This window comes from Capsella rubella, unplaced genomic scaffold (genome assembly GCF_000375325.1).
Source record: "Capsella rubella cultivar Monte Gargano unplaced genomic scaffold, Caprub1_0 scaffold_2, whole genome shotgun sequence".
NCBI classification, from domain to species: domain Eukaryota; kingdom Viridiplantae; phylum Streptophyta; class Magnoliopsida; order Brassicales; family Brassicaceae; genus Capsella; species Capsella rubella.
In genome coordinates, this window is record NW_006238922.1 from 2,392,377 (window position 1) to 2,413,573 (window position 21,197).

General features: G+C 29.8%; 1 protein-coding gene across 1 annotated transcript; it reads right to left on the bottom strand.

The window, feature by feature from the left end:
- Positions 1-7,484: 7,484 nt before the first annotated feature.
- Positions 7,485-12,863, bottom strand: LOC17896054 (protein NRT1/ PTR FAMILY 4.3). The gene is made up of 5 exons (XM_006301994.2): positions 12,579-12,863; positions 12,127-12,344; positions 11,395-11,826; positions 8,793-8,908; positions 7,485-8,408 (listed from the first exon to the last, which is right to left on the bottom strand). The coding sequence occupies exons 1-5, from the start codon at positions 12,736-12,738 to the stop codon at positions 7,574-7,576; spliced, it is 1,761 nt and encodes a 586-aa protein (XP_006302056.1). The 5' UTR covers positions 12,739-12,863; the 3' UTR covers positions 7,485-7,573.
- Positions 12,864-21,197: the final 8,334 nt, after the last annotated feature.

The following is a 21,197-nucleotide window of genomic DNA, read 5'->3' on the forward strand; positions in this document are numbered from 1 at the left end:
TTATGGTTTTGAAATGACATTAACAGTGTAAGTTAGTATAGTAAGATATAATATAAGTTTTGTCGTGATGGAGAATTAAGATAACATCAATCATATAGTACTACCGTATTTGGGAAATTATATGTATGAGTGTTTCTTCATCTTTTTGATAACTTGAAAATTTATGGTGGAATTTTGATAACTTTTCATCTTTACAGTGAGCCACTGCCACAACAACCTACTTTGGCACCTGCATACTTCGGAAAATTTAGTCGATACTTCAGAACTTACTTGAAAGGATAAAAGCGGTCACGTACCATGTGGCATGTGCTGGTTCAAAATTTGAAACTCAACTCAATAACACAAAACTAGATCCAAAAGAGGTAACTCTCTAGATATGAAGTCATACCCTCCAATTTAGAGGATTAGGATACTGAAGTAACCCCACTAGTATATTGGGTTTTCTTTTTGTTATCTAGAATTTTATTTAAAACATCTATGGTGGAAAGATTTGGGGAATACAAAATTAAGCCAATAGAAGACAAGCCATTTCCGGAATCTAAACTCCTATAAGAAAGAAGCAAGCAACTGATCAGTATAATGATAGAACAAGCCAACCATAACCGAAAACATACAAAGAACGAGAGCATCGACAAATTAGAATCATACCAAACCAAATAAGAAATTCTATTTTCAAAATGTCTTATGATGAAACATAACAAAGATATCCACGACCAACCAATATATAATCAAATTCTTCTCTAAAATATCATACTGCATATGTATTTTTTTTTTTTTTCATCAATCATACTGCATATGTAAATGTAATCGAACTTCTATGCTAAGCTTCATAACGATTGGATGACAAAATGATGACTAATAGACCAATATTTTTAACGATTAAAGTTTGGAACTCACTAATTACCAAGAATAGTACTTCCGAACAATGGAGAAGTGAATTTGAAGATGTGTATTTTGATTTTTCTAGTATCAATGCATTCTTACTGTATCAACTCTTGTACAACATTTCAAATTAATGAATGAATGATATGTTAAAAAAAAAAAAGTACTTCCGAACAAAAGGAGTACCAAACATTTAATCATATCATCTATAATACCTAATTTATATTAAATCAATCATAAAAAATGGCATATTAAATTCGAAATTGTATATCTAGATATATAAACATATTTTACATTTTTCTAATATATTTCTACCTAATTTAAACTAATATATTCACAATATTATAATATTTAATTTTAAAAATTTTAAAATAAATTGAAACTTTAAAAATATTTACTAACTAAAAAGCTATATAATATTATAATTTTTGAAAATTTAAACATTTTTAATATATCAAAAATCTTGAATATGTAATATGTTACAATATTATAAATATTTCAACTTAATAGAATGTTAAAAAATATTATAAGTAATTAAACTCCAAAGAAAGTTTAAAATACTATAAATATTTAAACTCTATAGAGTTTAAAATATTAGAAATGTTTATAGAGTTTGGAGTGTTTACACTCTATAGTTTATCATTTTCTACAATTTGGGTCTTTAGTATAAACATAGGGAAATAAACAATATTGCAACATGAGATGTGTCAAGTTTGTTGAACATATCATAAGATTGTAAAAGGTATGAATAATTTTTCACCTAGCAAGAGAGATGCAAGGGTAGTTGGAAATCTGTAAACGAGTATTGCATGGTAAGACAGTAAAAGGACTTCGTTTCTCATCCGAACCAATATTTTTGTACTATTTTCTCTCTCTTCCAAATTTTTTTGTTGTGGTATCTTATGTGGTTAACACGTGGCCATAAAATGGAGTTCAGATAAAATTTCTTCTCGAAAAGTCGGTTTTTAAGCCTTTCTTGGACTTGTTTTTCTAAACGAGTTGTTTAGTCGGTTTTAGTTGTCTTCAAAATTTGAGCTTTGTTTCATGTTCTCGATGTTGTAAGATATTTTGGTTTTATTAAAGAAGATATTCGAGGAAAAAAAAACTTCTTCATTAGTGGTGGCAAAAGTTGAATTGATGAAAGTAAAGATTGTTTTTTAGGTAATCAAAAGTAAAGATTTGTCTATGTTAGTCCTTCACTTAGAGGAAAAAACCAATAATTTTGACTCATAGTTATAGTTACAAAAGTATAGAACCAATAATTTCAACACAAAGTACATTACAATAATACAATACTAATTTTGTTGGTAATAATGCAATTACCCAAAGTTTTATTTATGTTAAAAATTTGAAAATAAAAAGAGCATAAAAGACATGTGTTGGTAAATGAAAAATAATTCAAAACCCACAAGAGGTCCTTACAGCTCCCACTGCTTGTCCCCTGTAGTGGGCACTCAGTTAAGATTCACGCGCTGTACAAATGAAGCACTTGGATTAGTCAAATGATTATTTTAATTAAACAAGTAACAATTAAAAAAGTAGAGGTTTATGCACAATCAGTAATAATTAATGGTATGCTTAATAATTGAGATGTTTTGTCTTTGACAGTACCATCACGAGTTTGACGCCTAAGCAAGGATATGTCTCCTTTGTCTCTAACCATTTTTTTTCCAAAGTCAAAACGTATTTCCCAAAAAATTAAAAAAAACTAGTCATCTAAAGGAAAAAAAAATCTATTTACCAATTACGAGCAGGTATAATATCTACAATCAAGAACTATAATATGAATTCCGATTTGATTCAGTCCAAATATTTTGGTATTTAGATTTAAATAGAAAAATACCTGAATCCAATCCGAATGCGTTTTTTATATATAAATATATATATATATATATATATATGTATATGGATGTATAAAATTTGTATATGTTGGCTATAAATAGTTTAACCATTTAAAGTATCACTAAAATGAAGTATATATTGAAAAGTTGATATATTTTGTTAAGAAAAAACTATATCCTAAATATAATTAAATAGCTTTTTCCGCTAAGATAATTGTTCTATGGATATGGATCAGAATATATTTAAAACATCCTATCTGTGCTTACTCCTACTACACCAATAATACAGATGTTACAATTACACAATACACAAGATAAATTTGCACTAAAGTAGCAATGGGTATAATGATATTGTGTTTATATATGAGACTGTATTTATGAAGATGGTCGTGACTTGGCACATATATTTTCCAAACCAATTTTACACTTTATTTTAATTATTACGGAAATATTGTTGTTTCTTTTCATTTTTATGTTGTGCTTATTTACTTGCTTTATTACTATTATTATTTTGGTAAGGTACTTGCTTTATTATTTTGGGCCTATGATTTACTGATATAGCTGTATGGTTTTACTTTTACTGTCATAACATATAGGCTGCAAGTTTTGTTTTATGTAGTTTTAGAATTTTGACTATATATATTTTTTAAGGAAGAATTGATAAATATTAATATGATGTAGATTTATATCATCGTTGTTTATATTAAAAGTTGATTGATATAAGAGAAGCCATATGTACTCTTTTTACCGTAATATTTAATGTTAATAATGTGTTAGACTACTTGCAAAAAGCTTACAGAATCATGTTTTCAAAACGTGAACAAATGAACATGTAGTATATACCATTGGTCATGGTACTCAACTTGGACCAAATTGCATTATGATTTCGAGAAATTTGCCTCACCCCTGAATTGTAATGCACTAGTTAGTCCTCTACTTGTCGAGCCATCGTTCAGATTATTGTAATGCACTAGTAAGCCCGGTCCAAAGGCCCAATGCAGGCCTGCTTGAGAACTCTCTAACAGCCTACTATCTTTTTCACTCAGAAATTCAAGAAGTCTGATCAAACTAGCTACAAAGGAGAAGATCCAACAAGTACACAAAACATATAGATGAAAAACAGATGTAAATCCTTAATGATCATGAATCATGTGATCATTTGATCACAAAATTATTAGTAACTTAAGCTACGAGGATAATATTAGTAATAGATTGAAAATTTCATAATTTAATACACACTATCATTATTAAAATCCATATATTACAAGCTAAGAAAACAATCAACAATTGGATCTAGCTCTAATATTTTATTTTGGTATATCTTATTTTAGTATATTTTATTTTAGTAGGTGTGGGTCTAACTTACACTCAAGTTAACTCATATGTGGAGAAAACAAAATTTAATATATGAGAACATGCAATATTGACATATGATTTTTTTTCCCTGTTAACAACATGCAATATTGAAAAAAAAAATTGAATATAAGTTAACTATTTCATATATAACATATAACTTTTAGGGAGTAAGAGTCTAGTGTGTAGAATTTATTATTTAGTTTTGAAGGTTGAAGGTTGAAGGTTGAAGGTTGTAACTAAATTTATAGTATTTTTGGAAACCCAAAGCTTAAGTGTTGTATTTAGAACATAGAACAAAGTTTAAGTGTACGTACTTTTGATATAATTCCCCTAACTATATAACTCGATTTAAACTATAGAAAATAGCTCCTTTTTTTTTGCATTTTCGTTATACGTCTTATTCGAAAGTGCCAAAAATAGTTCATCAAGAAAAAATAATCATCAGGAGTCCAGAAGATTCAACGTCATATATTTTTACTGATAAAATTCAAAGATGATGTATCCACTATTAAATAGGCTTCAACAGTGAATATCTCTCTCTAGATACAAATAGTAAAAAAATCGCATTTCAGAAACTCAAGAGCGGCAGGAAAATAATAGAAAGCATATCACCAAAATTATGAAATCCACTTCTTGTAAATATACAACTCTATAGTTGAAGTAACTGTGCTCAGTGGGAGATTGTACTAATGCCATTAAAATGGGAGACACATTGATGCAATATTTTAACACATTAATGAGTAAAAGCAAAGTTGAATATAAAGAAACTATAAACACATAGTGGATAAAGTGAGGACGAGCCAATCTTTAACACCAAACATGTTCCAGACATGTTTCTTACCATTAGATTGTGTCCAAATTTGAGAACATCATTGAAGGAAATAACCATATCTGTTCACTTTTCATCGTGTTCCTCCTTTAGTAAATTTACATAGAGATAATAACTTTTGTGTGGGAAAGAAAATGTTGGTGTTTTGTTTCCTGTTCGTGTACTGTGACAATGATTCCGTAAATTAATTTTTCGATATATATATATAGAACATTCGAGCTTTTCTTTTATATGGTTAATCTCATACTAATTAGTTAATTATTGTTATTTGAATAATTCTATTTGTTAGTAATTAGGATATATTTCAATTTTACATTTGGTGTTAAAAAAAACTAACAAGCTTATAAGATGGTTTCTCTGATATATTCATCTTCATGTTCTTAACAATTTTTACAAATTCTGCATCGTTACGTATCGTCTTCATTCATTTCTTTCATATATACATATCAGGTTCGACTCATTTTCAAGATTTAATCTCGGATCATTAAGCCTTCTTCATGCTCATTCTATGTAATGTCATACATGTCTTCGCGTTCTATATTTGTTTTCGAACACAAACATGTCATTCTAATATAACTTGCTAGTATTCAACATGAACTATATCGTCATATCCAAAATTATACTTTTAAAAATTGATTGAAAACCAAGAAATTATACGCAAATATGATATATATATATATATATATTTATAGGGTTCATCATTATATGGGAGACCTAAGTCAAGTTTTTGTCGCACCTAATTTCACTATAAAAGACAGTTTAGTAATGACAACTTTCTATCTTTTTTAATCCATCTCGCCCTACAACCATAGAAAACAACGACAAAGAATAAACAGGGAAACAAACCCTAGCTAAGACAAATAATTAGACCTAAAATAGCTTTAATGAATATACTTTGATAAAAAATATAAAGATTCCACAAAGACCACAACTGAGAGTAGAACTTGGTATGGTTTTTTATAGTATCTTTTCGTTGACAAAATATAACTAAAATTTAAAATTATTATATATTTTTAATGATATATCATGAACATAATAGGGAAGATGTGATTATATATTTAAAATTTTTCTAGTATATAAATATAGAAAGGAGTTCCCATGTTAAAATTACATCAGTTTTATCAGATAATAATATGATACAGTATTGTCTTATTATGTATATATTATTTATAAAATGTATTAGTATAACATATTATTTCTGTGTAGTGTTAATATTGTATGTAGCATATCTATATTCATATTTCAGAAATAGAAAAGCATAAAAGAGAGAAGAGAGAAGAGAAAGGTGTAAATCCATAAATTGTTTGTATTTGATACCTTGTAATGTTTTTCATATGAGAAAATTGTGGGCATTTCCTGAACAGTAACAAAACTTCTAAAGAATGCCACTTAAAGAAATCCCTTCTCCCGCCTGCCACAAGAGCTTTGTAAAAAGACCAACTTACCCCATTATCTCTCTCTTCTTCTTCATCTTCATCTTCATCTTTTTTTTTCTTATTCCAACAACACACAGTGCCGACGGACGAGATCCGACGTACGAACTCCGACGGACCAGATCCGGCGGACCATAGCCAATTCCGGTGAACTATAACCAGTTCCGTAGACAAGTTTCGGTAGACCATATTCGACGGACCAGTTCTGATAGACCATAACTCCAACAGACGAGTTCCGGCAAACCACAAACAGTTCCGGTAGACCACAGTCCGGCGGACAAATTCTTGGGGACCAGATCCGGCAAACCTGTTCCGACAGACGAGATCCGATGGACCAGATCTGATGGACCCGAATCGGTAGACCAAACTTGTCTATCATACAGTTCTCTTGAAACCACAAATAATTGAGTAGAAGATGAAACAAGTGATGCATTTATGGAAGATATCCATCAACGATCTATCTAGGTGTACACTTTGGATTACACATTTGTGCGTAGATGGACTAGATCTGGTGGACTAGATCCGGTGAACCAGATCCGATGTTTGTAATATGTCCATTTTTGTTTCCTAATTTATTGTCCATCATACGTATAGAGTAAAGTATATCTAGTTTTTCATAAACGAACTTGTCCACAATACATATGTTAGATGAATAGAAAAGAAATTGTCCATAATCGAGTGTGGACAAAAATCAAAGAACGTCGACAAAAAAAAAACTTGTCTATTGATTAATGTCCGTAAAAGTCTTTTTTTTTTTTTCCTTCCTTCCTATTTTTGCAAAACTCACTCAACACTCACTCAAAAATGCTGAGGGAAAAATCGTCCAAATTTCCCTCTTTGTGTCACGTTTTGAAAGACATTATTGATAATGGCACTTCCACAATTTTGAGTTTCCAAAATGGCATAATACATAAAATTTCCTTTTCATATTATAAGTTCGACTACTTTTAAAAACTATGGTGCTAGTTGATATGTTGTTTCTAAGATTATTAGTAATAGTTTAATTTTTTTTGTTAAGTGTTCTGTTTATATGTTTTAGCATGCAATAAAAGCGTTTACCGGGGAAAAAAAAAATGTTGCGGACATATTTAATTCAAATTATTAAAAAGAGTATACAAGAAGTAAGACTACGAAATCCAAAGATTAAGACAATAATTTATTTATATTAATTATATATAGGAGATGCATGTTAATAGGTTATATGATATGTATTGTACATTTTATGCATCAAGCTATATGTTCTCATCTCCCACCACATTAGTGTTGTTGCTTCTCGAAGACTTAATGTTCCAACGAGACCAAAAGAGATAGCTAAGAAAGTTCAAGAGACTAAGCACCGCTAAAAGCCAATAAAACAGATCGAGCCTGTCCTTATTCAGATCGTTCTCCCCGAGCCACCCTTTTGAGTCGACCGACGTAGAAGTGATCTTGTTTACGACCGAAACGAGCACCGAGCTGAAGTAAAACCCAAAGGCGTAGGAACAATAAGTTAAGGCCATCAAGAATGATTCCATGCCCTTTGCAGATTGTTTGTAAAAGAACTCGATTAATCCAACGGCTGTAAACATCTCAGAGATCCCAAAGATCAAGAACTGTGGCGTGATCCAGAAGATACTCAAGATATTACCGTCAAGAACTGAAGAGTCTCTACGCTTCTTCTCGAGCATGGCAGCTGAAACCATAGAGAAAGTGGAGAGGAAGAGTCCAATCCCTATCCGAGTCAATGGAGGTATGCCTGAGTTATGTCCTGTGAGCTTACGTGCAAAAGGGACTAAGAGAGAGTCGTAGAGAGGGACGAGGAATATGAGCATTATGTAAGGGATGGCCTGGAGTGAAGCCGGAGGGATGTGGAAAGAATTTGAGAGACGAGTGTTCATGGAACTTCCTTGTTGGACTGAAAACGTTTGGAGCTGAGCCAAGATGGTGTTGAAGACGATGGTGCTTGCGAAGATTGGTACAAGTGAGATTAAGGTTTTTACTTGCTCTACTTGTGTTACTGTGCAGAGCCTCCATGGACTCTCCTTTGTGTTTGTGTCTTGGGTTTTGATGCATGCCTTGTCCAAGAAACTGCGCAAACGTTAAATACAATAATTAAATTTTATTATATTACGTACGTACGTGTGAATTTTTTTGTATCATAAAATAATATTATTACTCTAACACTTTTAAAGATGTTAATACTTCTTAATTTTTTTTCGATTTACAAATGAATCTGATTAGAAACAGATTTAAAGTTTTGGTTTTACTAGAAAAATAGGTAGACATTACACGTGGGATATGTAAACAGAAACAACCAATGTTTGGAATCTTTCTATTCAAGTTTGTGTTCTGTCTTAATTATAAGAAAAAATAGATATAATTATCTATAAATGATGAAATGAAAACGACCAAAAAGTGAAATATGAATGATATAGAAAAAGTGAAATAATGAGTTCAGTGTATGACTATGACCTGAATCGAGGAGTGTGTGGTAAAGTGGAGGACGGTACGACGTCGTTTGCAACATGAAACATTCTTGGGTCAGAGGGTGACACAAGCTTTCTTTTTAATATAGCAGCCACAACAACCTGAAAATACAAAGACCATGACATATGAATATGTGTATATATTAATATATATGGATATATTATTTTGTAAATGCATTTATACAAATATTAGTGACACTAAAGAAGTGGATATCAGTTTTTATTTTCAAAACGCACAATTATAATGTTTTGCTTAAACATCAACTTCTCTCTTTTCATATGAGTCAGCATGGACCAAACTGTTTCAGCATTGTCTTGTCCACACACGTGACCACAATCCCCTCACTTTGAATATATGATCTATGTATGTTCCTAACTTTTCCTCTAAACAAAAGCCAAGTGGGTCGATATTTCCTTTGGCGTATATCGATTTGTACACATGTGAAGTTTTGTTTCTTATAAAAAGAATGTCAAATTTTCAACATCTTTGAAAATCATAAATTTATAGAGTTATGAATGGTCGGACATGTTCAGATAAAAACATGATAGAGGTTCAGATAAAAACATGTGTTAACAAAATGATGATCGACCATTTAGTAACTTGTAACGTTAATCATAAGCCGTAAGTTTTGAACCAAACATACTCGGGGATTTGTCAACGATAAGGGGGTCAACATTAGCGTAAAATATGGAATGTGTTCGTTCTTTTACGACTGTATATGTAAAGTGTTATTATTCCTTTGTAATAGTATAAAATCATAATCAACTTGTTTAAGTGTTTGGTTATAATTAGTATCCGGTAGAGACAGAAGTCAACTCTATAGTTTATATGTGTGTGGTTGGTCTTAAATTTATCCATATAAAATATGCTCACGGGTCCAACTTTAGATGTATGGACTTACGTATACATACGCATGCAGACAATATTGCAAAAAAAAAATCTCATCAGATTTTTGTTTATTTTTATATATTGTCTTTTGACACATATTTTTCTTAGAAGTCAACTATTTTGGTAGTTAAAAAACCCAAGAGAATGATTTTGTAGGTAATTTTTTTTATAATCATATTAAAGTTATGTAGTTTAGTAAAAATAACTACGGAAATAAAGTCATAATGAATCTTTTTTAAGAAAAATTACGTTACCAAACTTCTCTCCTAGTTGAAAAAAAAAAAAAAATCAAACTTCTCTCCTACAGAAAAATATATAATATCTTTAAAAAAGAAAATAATGTGATTTTTTATTTTTTTTTGGTTTTAGAAAATAATGTGATTTATTATAACGGTTGTAAGATTAACCTAAAATCTATGTTATATCAATATCTCATTTTTTTTTGGAATAATTGGCAATATAGTATGTTTTCAAAACATAATATGCTATTTGATACATTCACTATTTATAATTTGCAAAATACACATAAGTCACTATTCACTTTTGCACACATCCCTGTTTTGCCATTATTATATCCATCTATTTACTATTAATGCCACTGAACATTTATCCCCCCCAAACCGAAGAGATCAACTCCCACTTTTAATTAATATTTTTTTTTTCTTTTTTTATTTTTTTATTAAATTTCTCCTTCAATCTTAAAACTAAAATACTAGTAAATGAAAATTTGAATTTTTTAAAATTTCAGATATATAAAAATCTATGTTTTTTTCTCTATTATATGATATGCATTTTGTTTGATGATTTTACTTGATAATAACAAATAATTTTTATAAATTTTAGATCTGTACAACTTACTAAGTGTACAGATGTAATCCGTACAACCTAAAACGTGTATATATGTATATCTGTACAACTTAATAAGTGTACATATATTAGTGTACATGTAGTAAACAATTGTACATGTATTTGTACAATAGGATATATGTACAAATACAATTGTACAGATCAAATTGTACACTTATTATATGTACAGAAAAATGTAAGTATAACAACTGTATACAATAATATATGTACATATATAATTGTATATATATTGACTATTATATTGCATTGTACACGTATTTGTACAATAGGATATATGTACAAATACAATTGTACAGATCAAACTGTACAATTATTATATGTACAAAAAATGTATGTATAACAACTGTATACAAAAATATATATACAGATATAATTGTATATATATAGACTATTATATAAATTTAAAATCATTTAACAAAATGCATATCAAATTGTAGAGAAAAAAATATAGATTTTTTTGTTTGTGAAAAATATCAAAAATAATATATATATTGGTGAACATTTTAGTTATTAGATTGGAATGGTGTAATAAAAAGAAAAAGAAAATAATTAAAAAAAAAATCTATTACACACCTCTCTTTCTCTCCAAAACAATCGACTCACACCAACAAACACATGCCCTATTTTTGTCTTTTCACCAAACAACCTCTTACCCCACACAAAATTCTATTACACACAACACTTATTACACAACACCTATTTTGCAAATTATGAATAGGAAATGTACTAAATATCATATATTGTTTCAAAAACGTACTAAACAACAAATTTACCCTTTTTTTTTTATTTTTTTTTTGTTGCGTAAGATTTTTAAAAGACAACATAAACTTACTTGGACAATGGGAGTGAAGATGCTTCGACGTGGACGTTTGTTACGAAAATACATAGTACCGGAGACTAAGCTAATGAGGCCCAAAGTCATGGCTGCAGCAGAGACTCCGAACCCAATGTCCATGCCCGAATGAGTTTGAACCCATACAAGGAGAGTTAGAGCGATAAGCTCGCCCATTGAGAATGCGAAATAGGCGGCATTGAAGTAAGATGAGAGTCGTTTAGATTGTTTAGGATGCGACTGAGAGAACTGGTCCGCACCATGAGCTATCATGTTTGGTTTCACGCAGCCACTTCCTAAAGCCACCAAGTAGAGTGCCATGAAGAATATCATTGCCTTTTTGGCTTCTTCACATGTTTGGTCTATCAGTGGGTTACACTTTGGTGGCTTTAGTTGGGGCATATGTGCTTGTACTGATAGTAGTATGAAACCCTGGGAATACACGTGGCAATACCGAGTTAAACGACAATATACCCATAAGAAAGTTTTGATCAAAACATTATCTGATGATGTTCAAGTTAGGTGTTTGTAGCTGATATTTTTGTAAATAACTTATTTAACCGTGATAAGATCACACACAAAGAGCATGTTGCCTGAACATATACACGTAACTAGTATGCACATAATATATAACAGACTTGGTTAGGAAGCCTTCTTATCTAGATTTTAGTTTTTAGTTGGAAGTTAAGGAAATGGGATGTACAAAAAATTGGAAAGAGATGGTGAACATACAGAAAGCTCGACGAAGCCGAAGATGAGGATGGTCCAGAAGCTGCCTAGAAAAGCGTCCGAGAGGTAGCCGCCGAGGAGGGCAAAGATAAAGATGGTGCCGACAAAGTTGGTGACAATATTTGCCGCTTTAGACAAAGGGAAATGCATTTCGTTTATTACATAAGTTATAAGGTTGTTCCCTACCGCTGCAATCCCCATAATCTCAAAGGCTTGTAATCCTATAAAACAAATAGAATCAAAAGCCACTAATCAATAAGAAATAATATAACCGAGAAATCAAAACATATTACCAAGCTCCATGGAATATAGAATTATAGTTAGTGGGTCCAAAGTTTGGATAAGGTTGAGTTCTTATGGACCAAGACACAAAGAACCAGATGATCCATCTAAGGCTACAAACAAATCTTAACACTTTTTTTTGGGTGAAATTTTATGTAGAAAGAGAGAGATACCAAGAACAAAGAGAGCAGCTCTCATGCCACCATGTTTGGTAGGGTTGGAAGGTCTCCCTCTCCAGTCAACACTTTCTTCTTCAGCCAATTCCCAATTATTCATCTCATCACTAACCTCCTCTTGTTCCCATTTGTTGCTTTGTTTGTTTATCTCTGCCATCACTCACAAACGAAAGTTTCTCTCCCTATATCTCTACTTTAGTTGTGCCAGAGAAAGAGAGAGAGGGAGAAAGATATTGAGAGAGAGAAGAGAGAAGATAGAAGAAAGATTGGTTTTTATTTGGCTTGTCTTTACTATCTTGAGGACAAATAGAGTTGTGTATTGGCCCTTCAATTTATAATAGAGAAGAGGTGAAGAGAAGGGGGAGCCAAAGTCGTTGACTCTTTGGCCTTACGTATAACACTAAGTGTAGATTCTAGGCAGAAACGAAAACGCCGTGTGTCTCTCCTCTCTCACTATTCTTCTCACAGTTAAGCCCCACACGCACTTTCTACAAAAGATGTGGATCTCTCTCCCACCACATATATTCCATTTTTTATTGATTTAGTTTGATGCTTAATTATGATACATTGGTTGAATTTTGGAATGTTATAAAGTATAGAACTATGTGTATGTGTGGGTTTGTGAAAATGATGGGCATAAGGGATGGTTAAATACATTAGATTTTATGCTTTTCTTGATGTTTACTTGTTTGGTCATTCTACTATTTTCATATACTTTTTCAACGTATAATATATATGAGTCAAAAGTTTTGTGTCACTTATATGAATTTCCAAGATACAGCTCACTGTCATCGTGCATGTTTAAAGTATTTGGTTGTAGTTTAGTGGAATTAATAAGGGTCTTCATAGTGTATTTGTTGATAAGGATTGTGTTAAATTATATTTGTGTATTGCTTTTGTGTTGTGCTATCATACTCTGTTTCTCTTTCACTTGTCTCATCATACTTTATTTAGGTCTAATACATTACTTAACTCATTCTTGTACGATAAACATCTTGAATCTTCCACAACATAATTATTTTTGTTCATATTTTCGGAGAACCAGAAAAAAATTGAGAAATTCTTTTAAAAAATCATATTTTGAAATTTTAAATATTGTGGTAATTTCAGAAAAATATTTTAATGATGTTTAAATAAAATAAAACTAATAGTTCTATTTTTGGTCGTGATAATAAGAAGTTTTCTTCCATAAGAAATGGCTTAAAAACCTACAAATAGTTCATGTTAACGGATCATGATAACTCTATTCGAATTCATTAACGAAATAATAAACACTCTATTCTAATTCAGAGATCTTTTTGGGCTCTGTTTGGATTTATATTCTGTTAAAAATGAACCCACCCCTTATCTTTTGGTCTCTTTCTCTGCAAACTTTTTCAACGTGAACGAGACCCCAAAACAAAAACTCGTATATTACACACACATTGACACATATATGCGAGAAAAAGGGAGGTTTGGCTTAGACTCTTGGCCTCATTTTGTTTAGGAAGGCATGAATATGTTTTCATGCAAATACATGTTTACGTGTTTAGTCTTTCGATTTTTGTGGAATGCCAATATTTTAATTTTGTTTGTTTTGGTATGACCAAAAAGCATGTCATACTTTTTTCTGTAACCTCCAAATTTGGACATGTAATATGTAGTTATCTTTAATGATATGTTCTTTTTATTCATGAGACTGGTTTAGAAAGCTTGTTCGGGTAATAAAATTTATTAAGTAACATGCTAGCTGCTATATATGTTTTAACATTAAAAAACATATATATTATTGTACGAAATGTAGTGATTATTCTGGTCAAAATGTGATTAATTTTTTTATTACAATGATCCAGATGATCATTTGGATAAACAAATAAATATTAACAGTTGTTATTTAGCAAACTTCCTATAAAATCATTATATACCATGAGGTCAGGTGTCAAAACAATCTCTAGAATTGTACTATTCTAGGAATATTGTAATTATAAAGTTTAAACTAATCTCTCTAACTATTCTTATAATTTTGGGGTTAAGTACATCCATTTTTGTACTTTTCTGGTTTCTCTTTTATTCTGTCTTTTACTTTCCTTTTCTTCCTCTTTTGTTCATACTCTGAAGCGTGGTCGTCGTTTGCGTTTTCTTGGTAATATTTTAACATCTAATTATTTATGGGTTGCCACTTTTGATTTTCCTCAAGTTCCAAATTCTACACGGCTCTCTCTTTGCTAATATTTTCCTGTTTTAAGCTCAGTCGTCTACTAATAAGATATAATATATATGCGCATGTATTTGATTTGATATATATATATAATATGTATGGACAAATAAATGCTTTTGCAAAATGACAACAAAAAGCAGTTTAATCTGTGGAAAATGTATTTTTCCAAAAAGCTAATTTAGTTACGAATTAATAAATTGCGACGTGCTTAAAGACGATTTGTTATAGTGTAGAGACTAATGCAACTTTCTTGGGTGCTTGACGGTAGTGGTTGGTGATTGGAAGGTAACATTTCACTGTCTTTGATAGTATTTTTTAAATAAAAATATTAAGAAAAATGATGACAAAAGAGCTAAATTATTTAACCACATTATGATCTTAAAGGTTAGAAAAACTTCGATATAAATGTTTTAGAAGATTTTATTCGAATATTTTTTAGATGATACAGAATCTAAGTGAGTATATTATACATTAGATCATTCATGTTTAGTTTTATATTAAAAATTTAATGTATATGTTTAGTAGAAAAGTTTTAGTTTTTATCCCTATCGATTTAAGAACCAAAAAAGTCAAAATCGTATAAAATAAATTGAAACCAGCCTGAATAAACACTCAAGCATTTTTTTTTGGTAGGAAATAAACACTCAAGCCTAAACACGGGTTAAAATATGTATATATATATATATATATGTATATAATAATGAATTAAATTTAACATAAACTTTTTAAATGTTAATTGTGAATAACAAGAAACTAAATACATCAAATATGACGCAAAACAAAACATAATCTCCTCAATTACTCTGAAGTATTGAAGATGAATAAATAAATGTTGTCACTTGGTCGGGAAATAAGTATCACTACAAGATTAGGGGTTCCCAAAATTCACAACGCCTATAAATTCCATTTGTCGGTAATTCAATTTATAATCTCTATTATCTAAAAAGCCTATTGTTTATCCAAGTGGTTTACTATACCATGGAATGATTCCAACTCATTAATCTAATCTAATCTAATACAAAAAGGTATATCGTATGAAGAAATCGGTAGGTTAGGTGTTGGAGTGTGTTGCACTTATTTGAATAGAAATGATTAGATTTAAGGAATATTTCTTTAAGTATTTAATTTTTTTTTTCTTAATGTTCTTTTGTTTAAATGCAAATAGTAATGTGGTGTGGTTTTGATCTCTCTGTGTGTAGAACCAAAGACAGGGAAGCAACTCAAAAAGGTTTGTCGGTGTGAATTACCCACAAGACATCATATCAATGTATCATGTTGTTTTCTCTAAACGTTACACATTATAGTTCTATATTTTCTTTAACAAGTTTTTTGCTTAGTTTTTTTTTAACATTGCATTATGGTTCCATTATCCTCAAAAACAAAAGTCAAATGCAGCGTCAAAAGCTTCTTCCCATTTTAATATTTCAATCTAGGAGTCTAGGACGTGTGTTCATTATCGACATGTATATTATCATAAGTGCTAATCGCTATGTGTAATTTTTCATTTTGTTAAATACTTAGTGAACTTTATGTTGTTATAAATAGGAGATCATGTTAGTCGTTGAAGGATACTCCGATATTTTGGATGATCCATTATCCGACGGATCTGTAGTTGTAATATCCAAATTCAATTTCTTAGTATATCTATGTTTTTGATATCTCTAAAATAGTTGGAAATCCGTGAATATTTGCATTCAATTTTCCCCAAAAGAATATTTTTATAATATAAATATGAAAAATAAAAAATATTATTATAATATAAACTTTGACCGGATTTGGATATAATATAAATAACAAAATATTATTGTTATTATTATTATTATAAAATATTTCATATATGGATATCTGGTTTTTTATTTTAATTATCGAATACACTTTTTCGTTATTCGGATATAATTCCATTCTATTCAATTCAGATATATTGTTTTTCAAAAAACGGATCGGAGCGGTTCTTGAATCGGATCTCGGATAATTGGTCACATTTCTAATAAACATATATTGCAAAAGAAGAATATGGTTAATTTATATTTGCATTTCAAATTCTATATACACCATCTAAAATAACATGTAATTGTCTTCGGATAAATTAATTTTGGGACATACAAATCTACTATATGGTCAATATCCTTTAGGATAAGTGGCATTGTCACCTCTACAAGATCTTTAACCACGAGTGTTGAACTCCTCTCGAAAGATTGTAATGGTTTCTTTTGGATATCATTTCTACGTTGGACTATGAAACTACTTACCTTTTAGCTATGGAATCAAACTATGTTTGAGTCTAAATACCGATTTCAACAACTTTTTTTTTTAGATTCAAGAAGAATATAGACCCTAAATCTAATAATTTCTGCTAGATTTGTCAAAATCTAAAAGACCATATAATAAGTTCTTTAAAAAATCAATTGTAGTATTGGATCTTTTATACACGCGGCAATCAAAGAATGGCTTGTCGGCGTGAAACTGGAAAAATGGTGTCTAAGTTCCAAGTGCAATGCATCTGTAAATGACTATAGTGAAAAGCTTTGTAACTTTATAATATTAAAAGAAGATGAAACATAGGTTGGTGTGAGTTTGAAAATTTGAATCATAAGTACAATGAAACGAAAACAATAGCATTGGTAGCCGCATATTAAAAGTGGCCACAATTTTGTTCTTTAATCTGTAGTGGATCAATTTTTACAATCCCTTTGGCTCATATTTGGATTAATTTTTACTTTCCATTAACAAAAGAAGTCACGTCCAAAATTATGTAAGTTGAAAAAAAATCTGTGAATGTTGATCTATACAAACTTTAGTGTTAATCCATAGGTATGTTAGTACATAGATGATCTATAAAAACTTTAGTGTTAAAACATGGGCAGTATATTCTACAATAGTTTGCACACATGCTGTTTTGCTATTTAAATTTTATTACAATATTGTCAACTAATCTGGTCGATTCGAGCAAGCAATTAAAATGGTTATTCTTAGTTTATTACCAAGAGCTGCCATGGCCTTTGCTTTTGCCAAGCTTATTGGTTATATGCATTTCCATCAAACTCTTAAAAGCATCAGGCCAGTTGATTTGTGCTTGGGTATTATCTGTAACTTTTATTTTTATTTTTCAGTAATATATTTTAATTAGCATTATAAAAAATGAAAAAGGTGCAGTGACATGTTGGTAGTCACTACTTAGCGACAATGTGGCGCAGGAACAGTGGCAATGGTATGGTGAGTATTGAGTAAATAGTATGGCAGACTGACCATATTTGGCTTCGTATCGTTACGATATTTCAGGGACCAATAAGTGATTGATGTAAGAATACTATTTTTAGTAGTTTATATATTCTTTTCTTACATAATTTTTGGATATATATTATTTAGAAAATATTTGACTTCATAATTTGCAAATTTTAATTTCTATTCAAATATAATCTGATATAATACAACTTTATTGGCTAAAATAAATAAGTCAATAAAAGGGTTTATCACTATAGGTGAACCTAAGTATTGTTCGTAATTTTGGTAGTAATAATATTTGGATAAATTGGTTTCAGTATCCATGATATGTGGAATATGTAATGTAACCGGTTCACTAGTTGAATAGGGTGAGCCACTAAAATATCAGTTCAGTTATAACCTATATAGTGTATAGTATCCAAAATTTCTGGATACCTAATATGTATTAACCCCTGAATTGTGCATCACAAATGTCAAATGATATAAAGAGTCAACTAGTTAATATACTATCATTCTTACGACGGGTACGTATACAATCCACAAGTCGTGTTCGTGTATGAACTGTTGTTAGATGAGTGATCGATTGTGACTGAAAAGTGAATCAAAGGGGTCAATAAGGTTTCCAGAGAATTGGAGGTCCATTAACATTATGATTGATAAGTTACAAAGTGGTATTTGAGTCAAGGTTAGACAATAGTTGAAAACAATGTGCGATTACATCGTCAGCACCTAATGATCTTGGATCATGACGTATATTATCAATGTTCATGCATACATTCATAAAAACACTAAACATGCTTGTTGTGCAAATTATCATTGATTATCATAATACTAATGTTACAAGATACCATGCACTTATATAGAAGTAGAAGTAATTAAACTTAACCTTCTAAAACAAATGGTTAATACTCGATAGAGATTTTATAAATTGTACAAATGACAATATGAGAATGTAACATTGATGTAGAAACAAATGGATCAAACAGTGGAAGACGTTACCACTAGAGCTAATTAATGCTTTTACCAAACTCCATATGATATTTTGCTGAAAATGGAGGATGATACAAATCCATGTTGGGCTATAAAGCCGATATTCTCTCCCCCTTGAATGGCTAAAAATCGTTCGTAACTTTTTGGACATAAAATTCTTCAAAAGCAATTATAATGATGCGACCTCGTTGCTAAGAAAATAGAATATAGAAAATGAAACAATTATATGACAAGTCTTTTTTATTTACATGTATATATATGACACGTCTTGTATTCAATTTGAGATGTAAATGATGAATCTGCATATATTACACCTATTTTTTAATATGGTATATAGAAAGAAAAAAAAAACTTACACTTCCTACGCTATATAATTGGAGAATAGTTGAAAAATCAGTATTCAACCATATACTCTAAAGGTGTGTACTAGTGTTGCGTTATGGTATTATTATGAGTATAAAGATTGTATATATAGAGTAGCCTATGCGTTAGAGACTTAGTGACACAAAAAATAGTTTTACATAACATGCTTGTGTAAATTACTGTTTTTACACAACAAATCCGTGAAGGCTTGAACTATGGGTCTAAAACGAACAATATCAACAGAGAATTTGCTTGTACTTAAAAAACCCAACATTCAAAAATAAAATTAAAAGTTATTCTCTCTATTTTTATTGAATCTTTAGGTTGTGCTTGTTTTCCAAAGTTCTTTTTGTTAAATATAATTTTATATTCATACAAAAAAATATTCTCTCAATTTTTTTTAAAAGGAGGTATTTTCTGAACTGTTTCACAAATATTGTTTTGTATTGTCGATACATAATTTTATTAAAAAATCCAATTTAGTCCCTATCAATTAATTTTGTAACTTGAAAAATATGATTACGAAATAATATGACATAGTTTTAATTTAGTATATATATATATATATATATATATATATATATATATAAATATGTGTGTGTGTGTGTGTTATGTGTGAAATAATTTTAGAAGGACACTTTTATTAGTAAGAATGATGAAATATATAGTGTCAAGGGGAATCATGTCATATCTATGCTACAAGAATTGCATTTCATTGACAAAATGAAATGCATCTTTTTTTTCTTTTTTTTTTACAATTCCTCATTTGGTTTTAAAATTGACATATTCTATAAAAGAATAGGACCTTTTCATCACCCCAATTTAGAAAAGTAGTGTTTTCATGGTGTGACATGTCACATGTAGGAGGGGGGCCAAAAAATCTCAATACATATTTTGTGAGTGGAAGAAAACCTAAAAGTTTTATTGGGAAGTGAAATAAACATTGCGATTGTTCTATAGCTAGGATTACGATTTTACGTACAACACTTTCTAGTTCCAAAAAGAAGACCAAATACTCTTCTTCTCGCTTACACGAGAAAAAGATGATTAAAAACGTTTTACTTAGATGCAAATTATGATTTATTTTAATCTTAAAACACAAAACAAGTGTTAGCTGGTCTTCGGGTTGTTGGAAACTAGAAATCAAAATCTTTGTGATTTTATATGTTGGCCATAATAGATAACAGTAGAAAAGTTTAGATTTTATTTTATCAAAACTGACCAAATCAGCCGACAAATTATATAAAATTAAAATTAAAATTTCTTAATTTAAAAATAAATTGTTGGTTAATATATTAAACTTTATTAAGATAAAATTATAAATTTCATCATATATTTACTAATAATAAATAAAAATGAGACTTATTTGAAAAATAAATTTCTAATCTATTATACGATTACTAATATAAAACAGAGAAAATATTATTGATTTATCAAAACTCCCGATGCAAATATATGCATTGAACATGCTCAGAGTAATGAGTGTTGAAAAGTCAATTATATGGACTGATCAATTCTCTATTTTCCACCATGTTGTTTTGCTAAAATGTGATAATACAACAACGTGAGAATGAATGCAATAAAGTTATAAAGTAACATGAAAAAGACAGAAATTCTAAATTCTAAATATCTATAATTTTTCAAGAGAAATTTCTTTATATACCATTATTTTAGTTTTTCTTCCAAAAATATCACAATTTTGATTTTATTTCCAAAAATATTACAAAGTTTTATTTTTCCAAAAATACAATAAACATAAAAATTTGATTTTTGAAGGTGTAAAATATTTTTTTTTTAATGTTTAGGTTGATTACTTATATTTAGGGTATATATTTTAGGGGTAG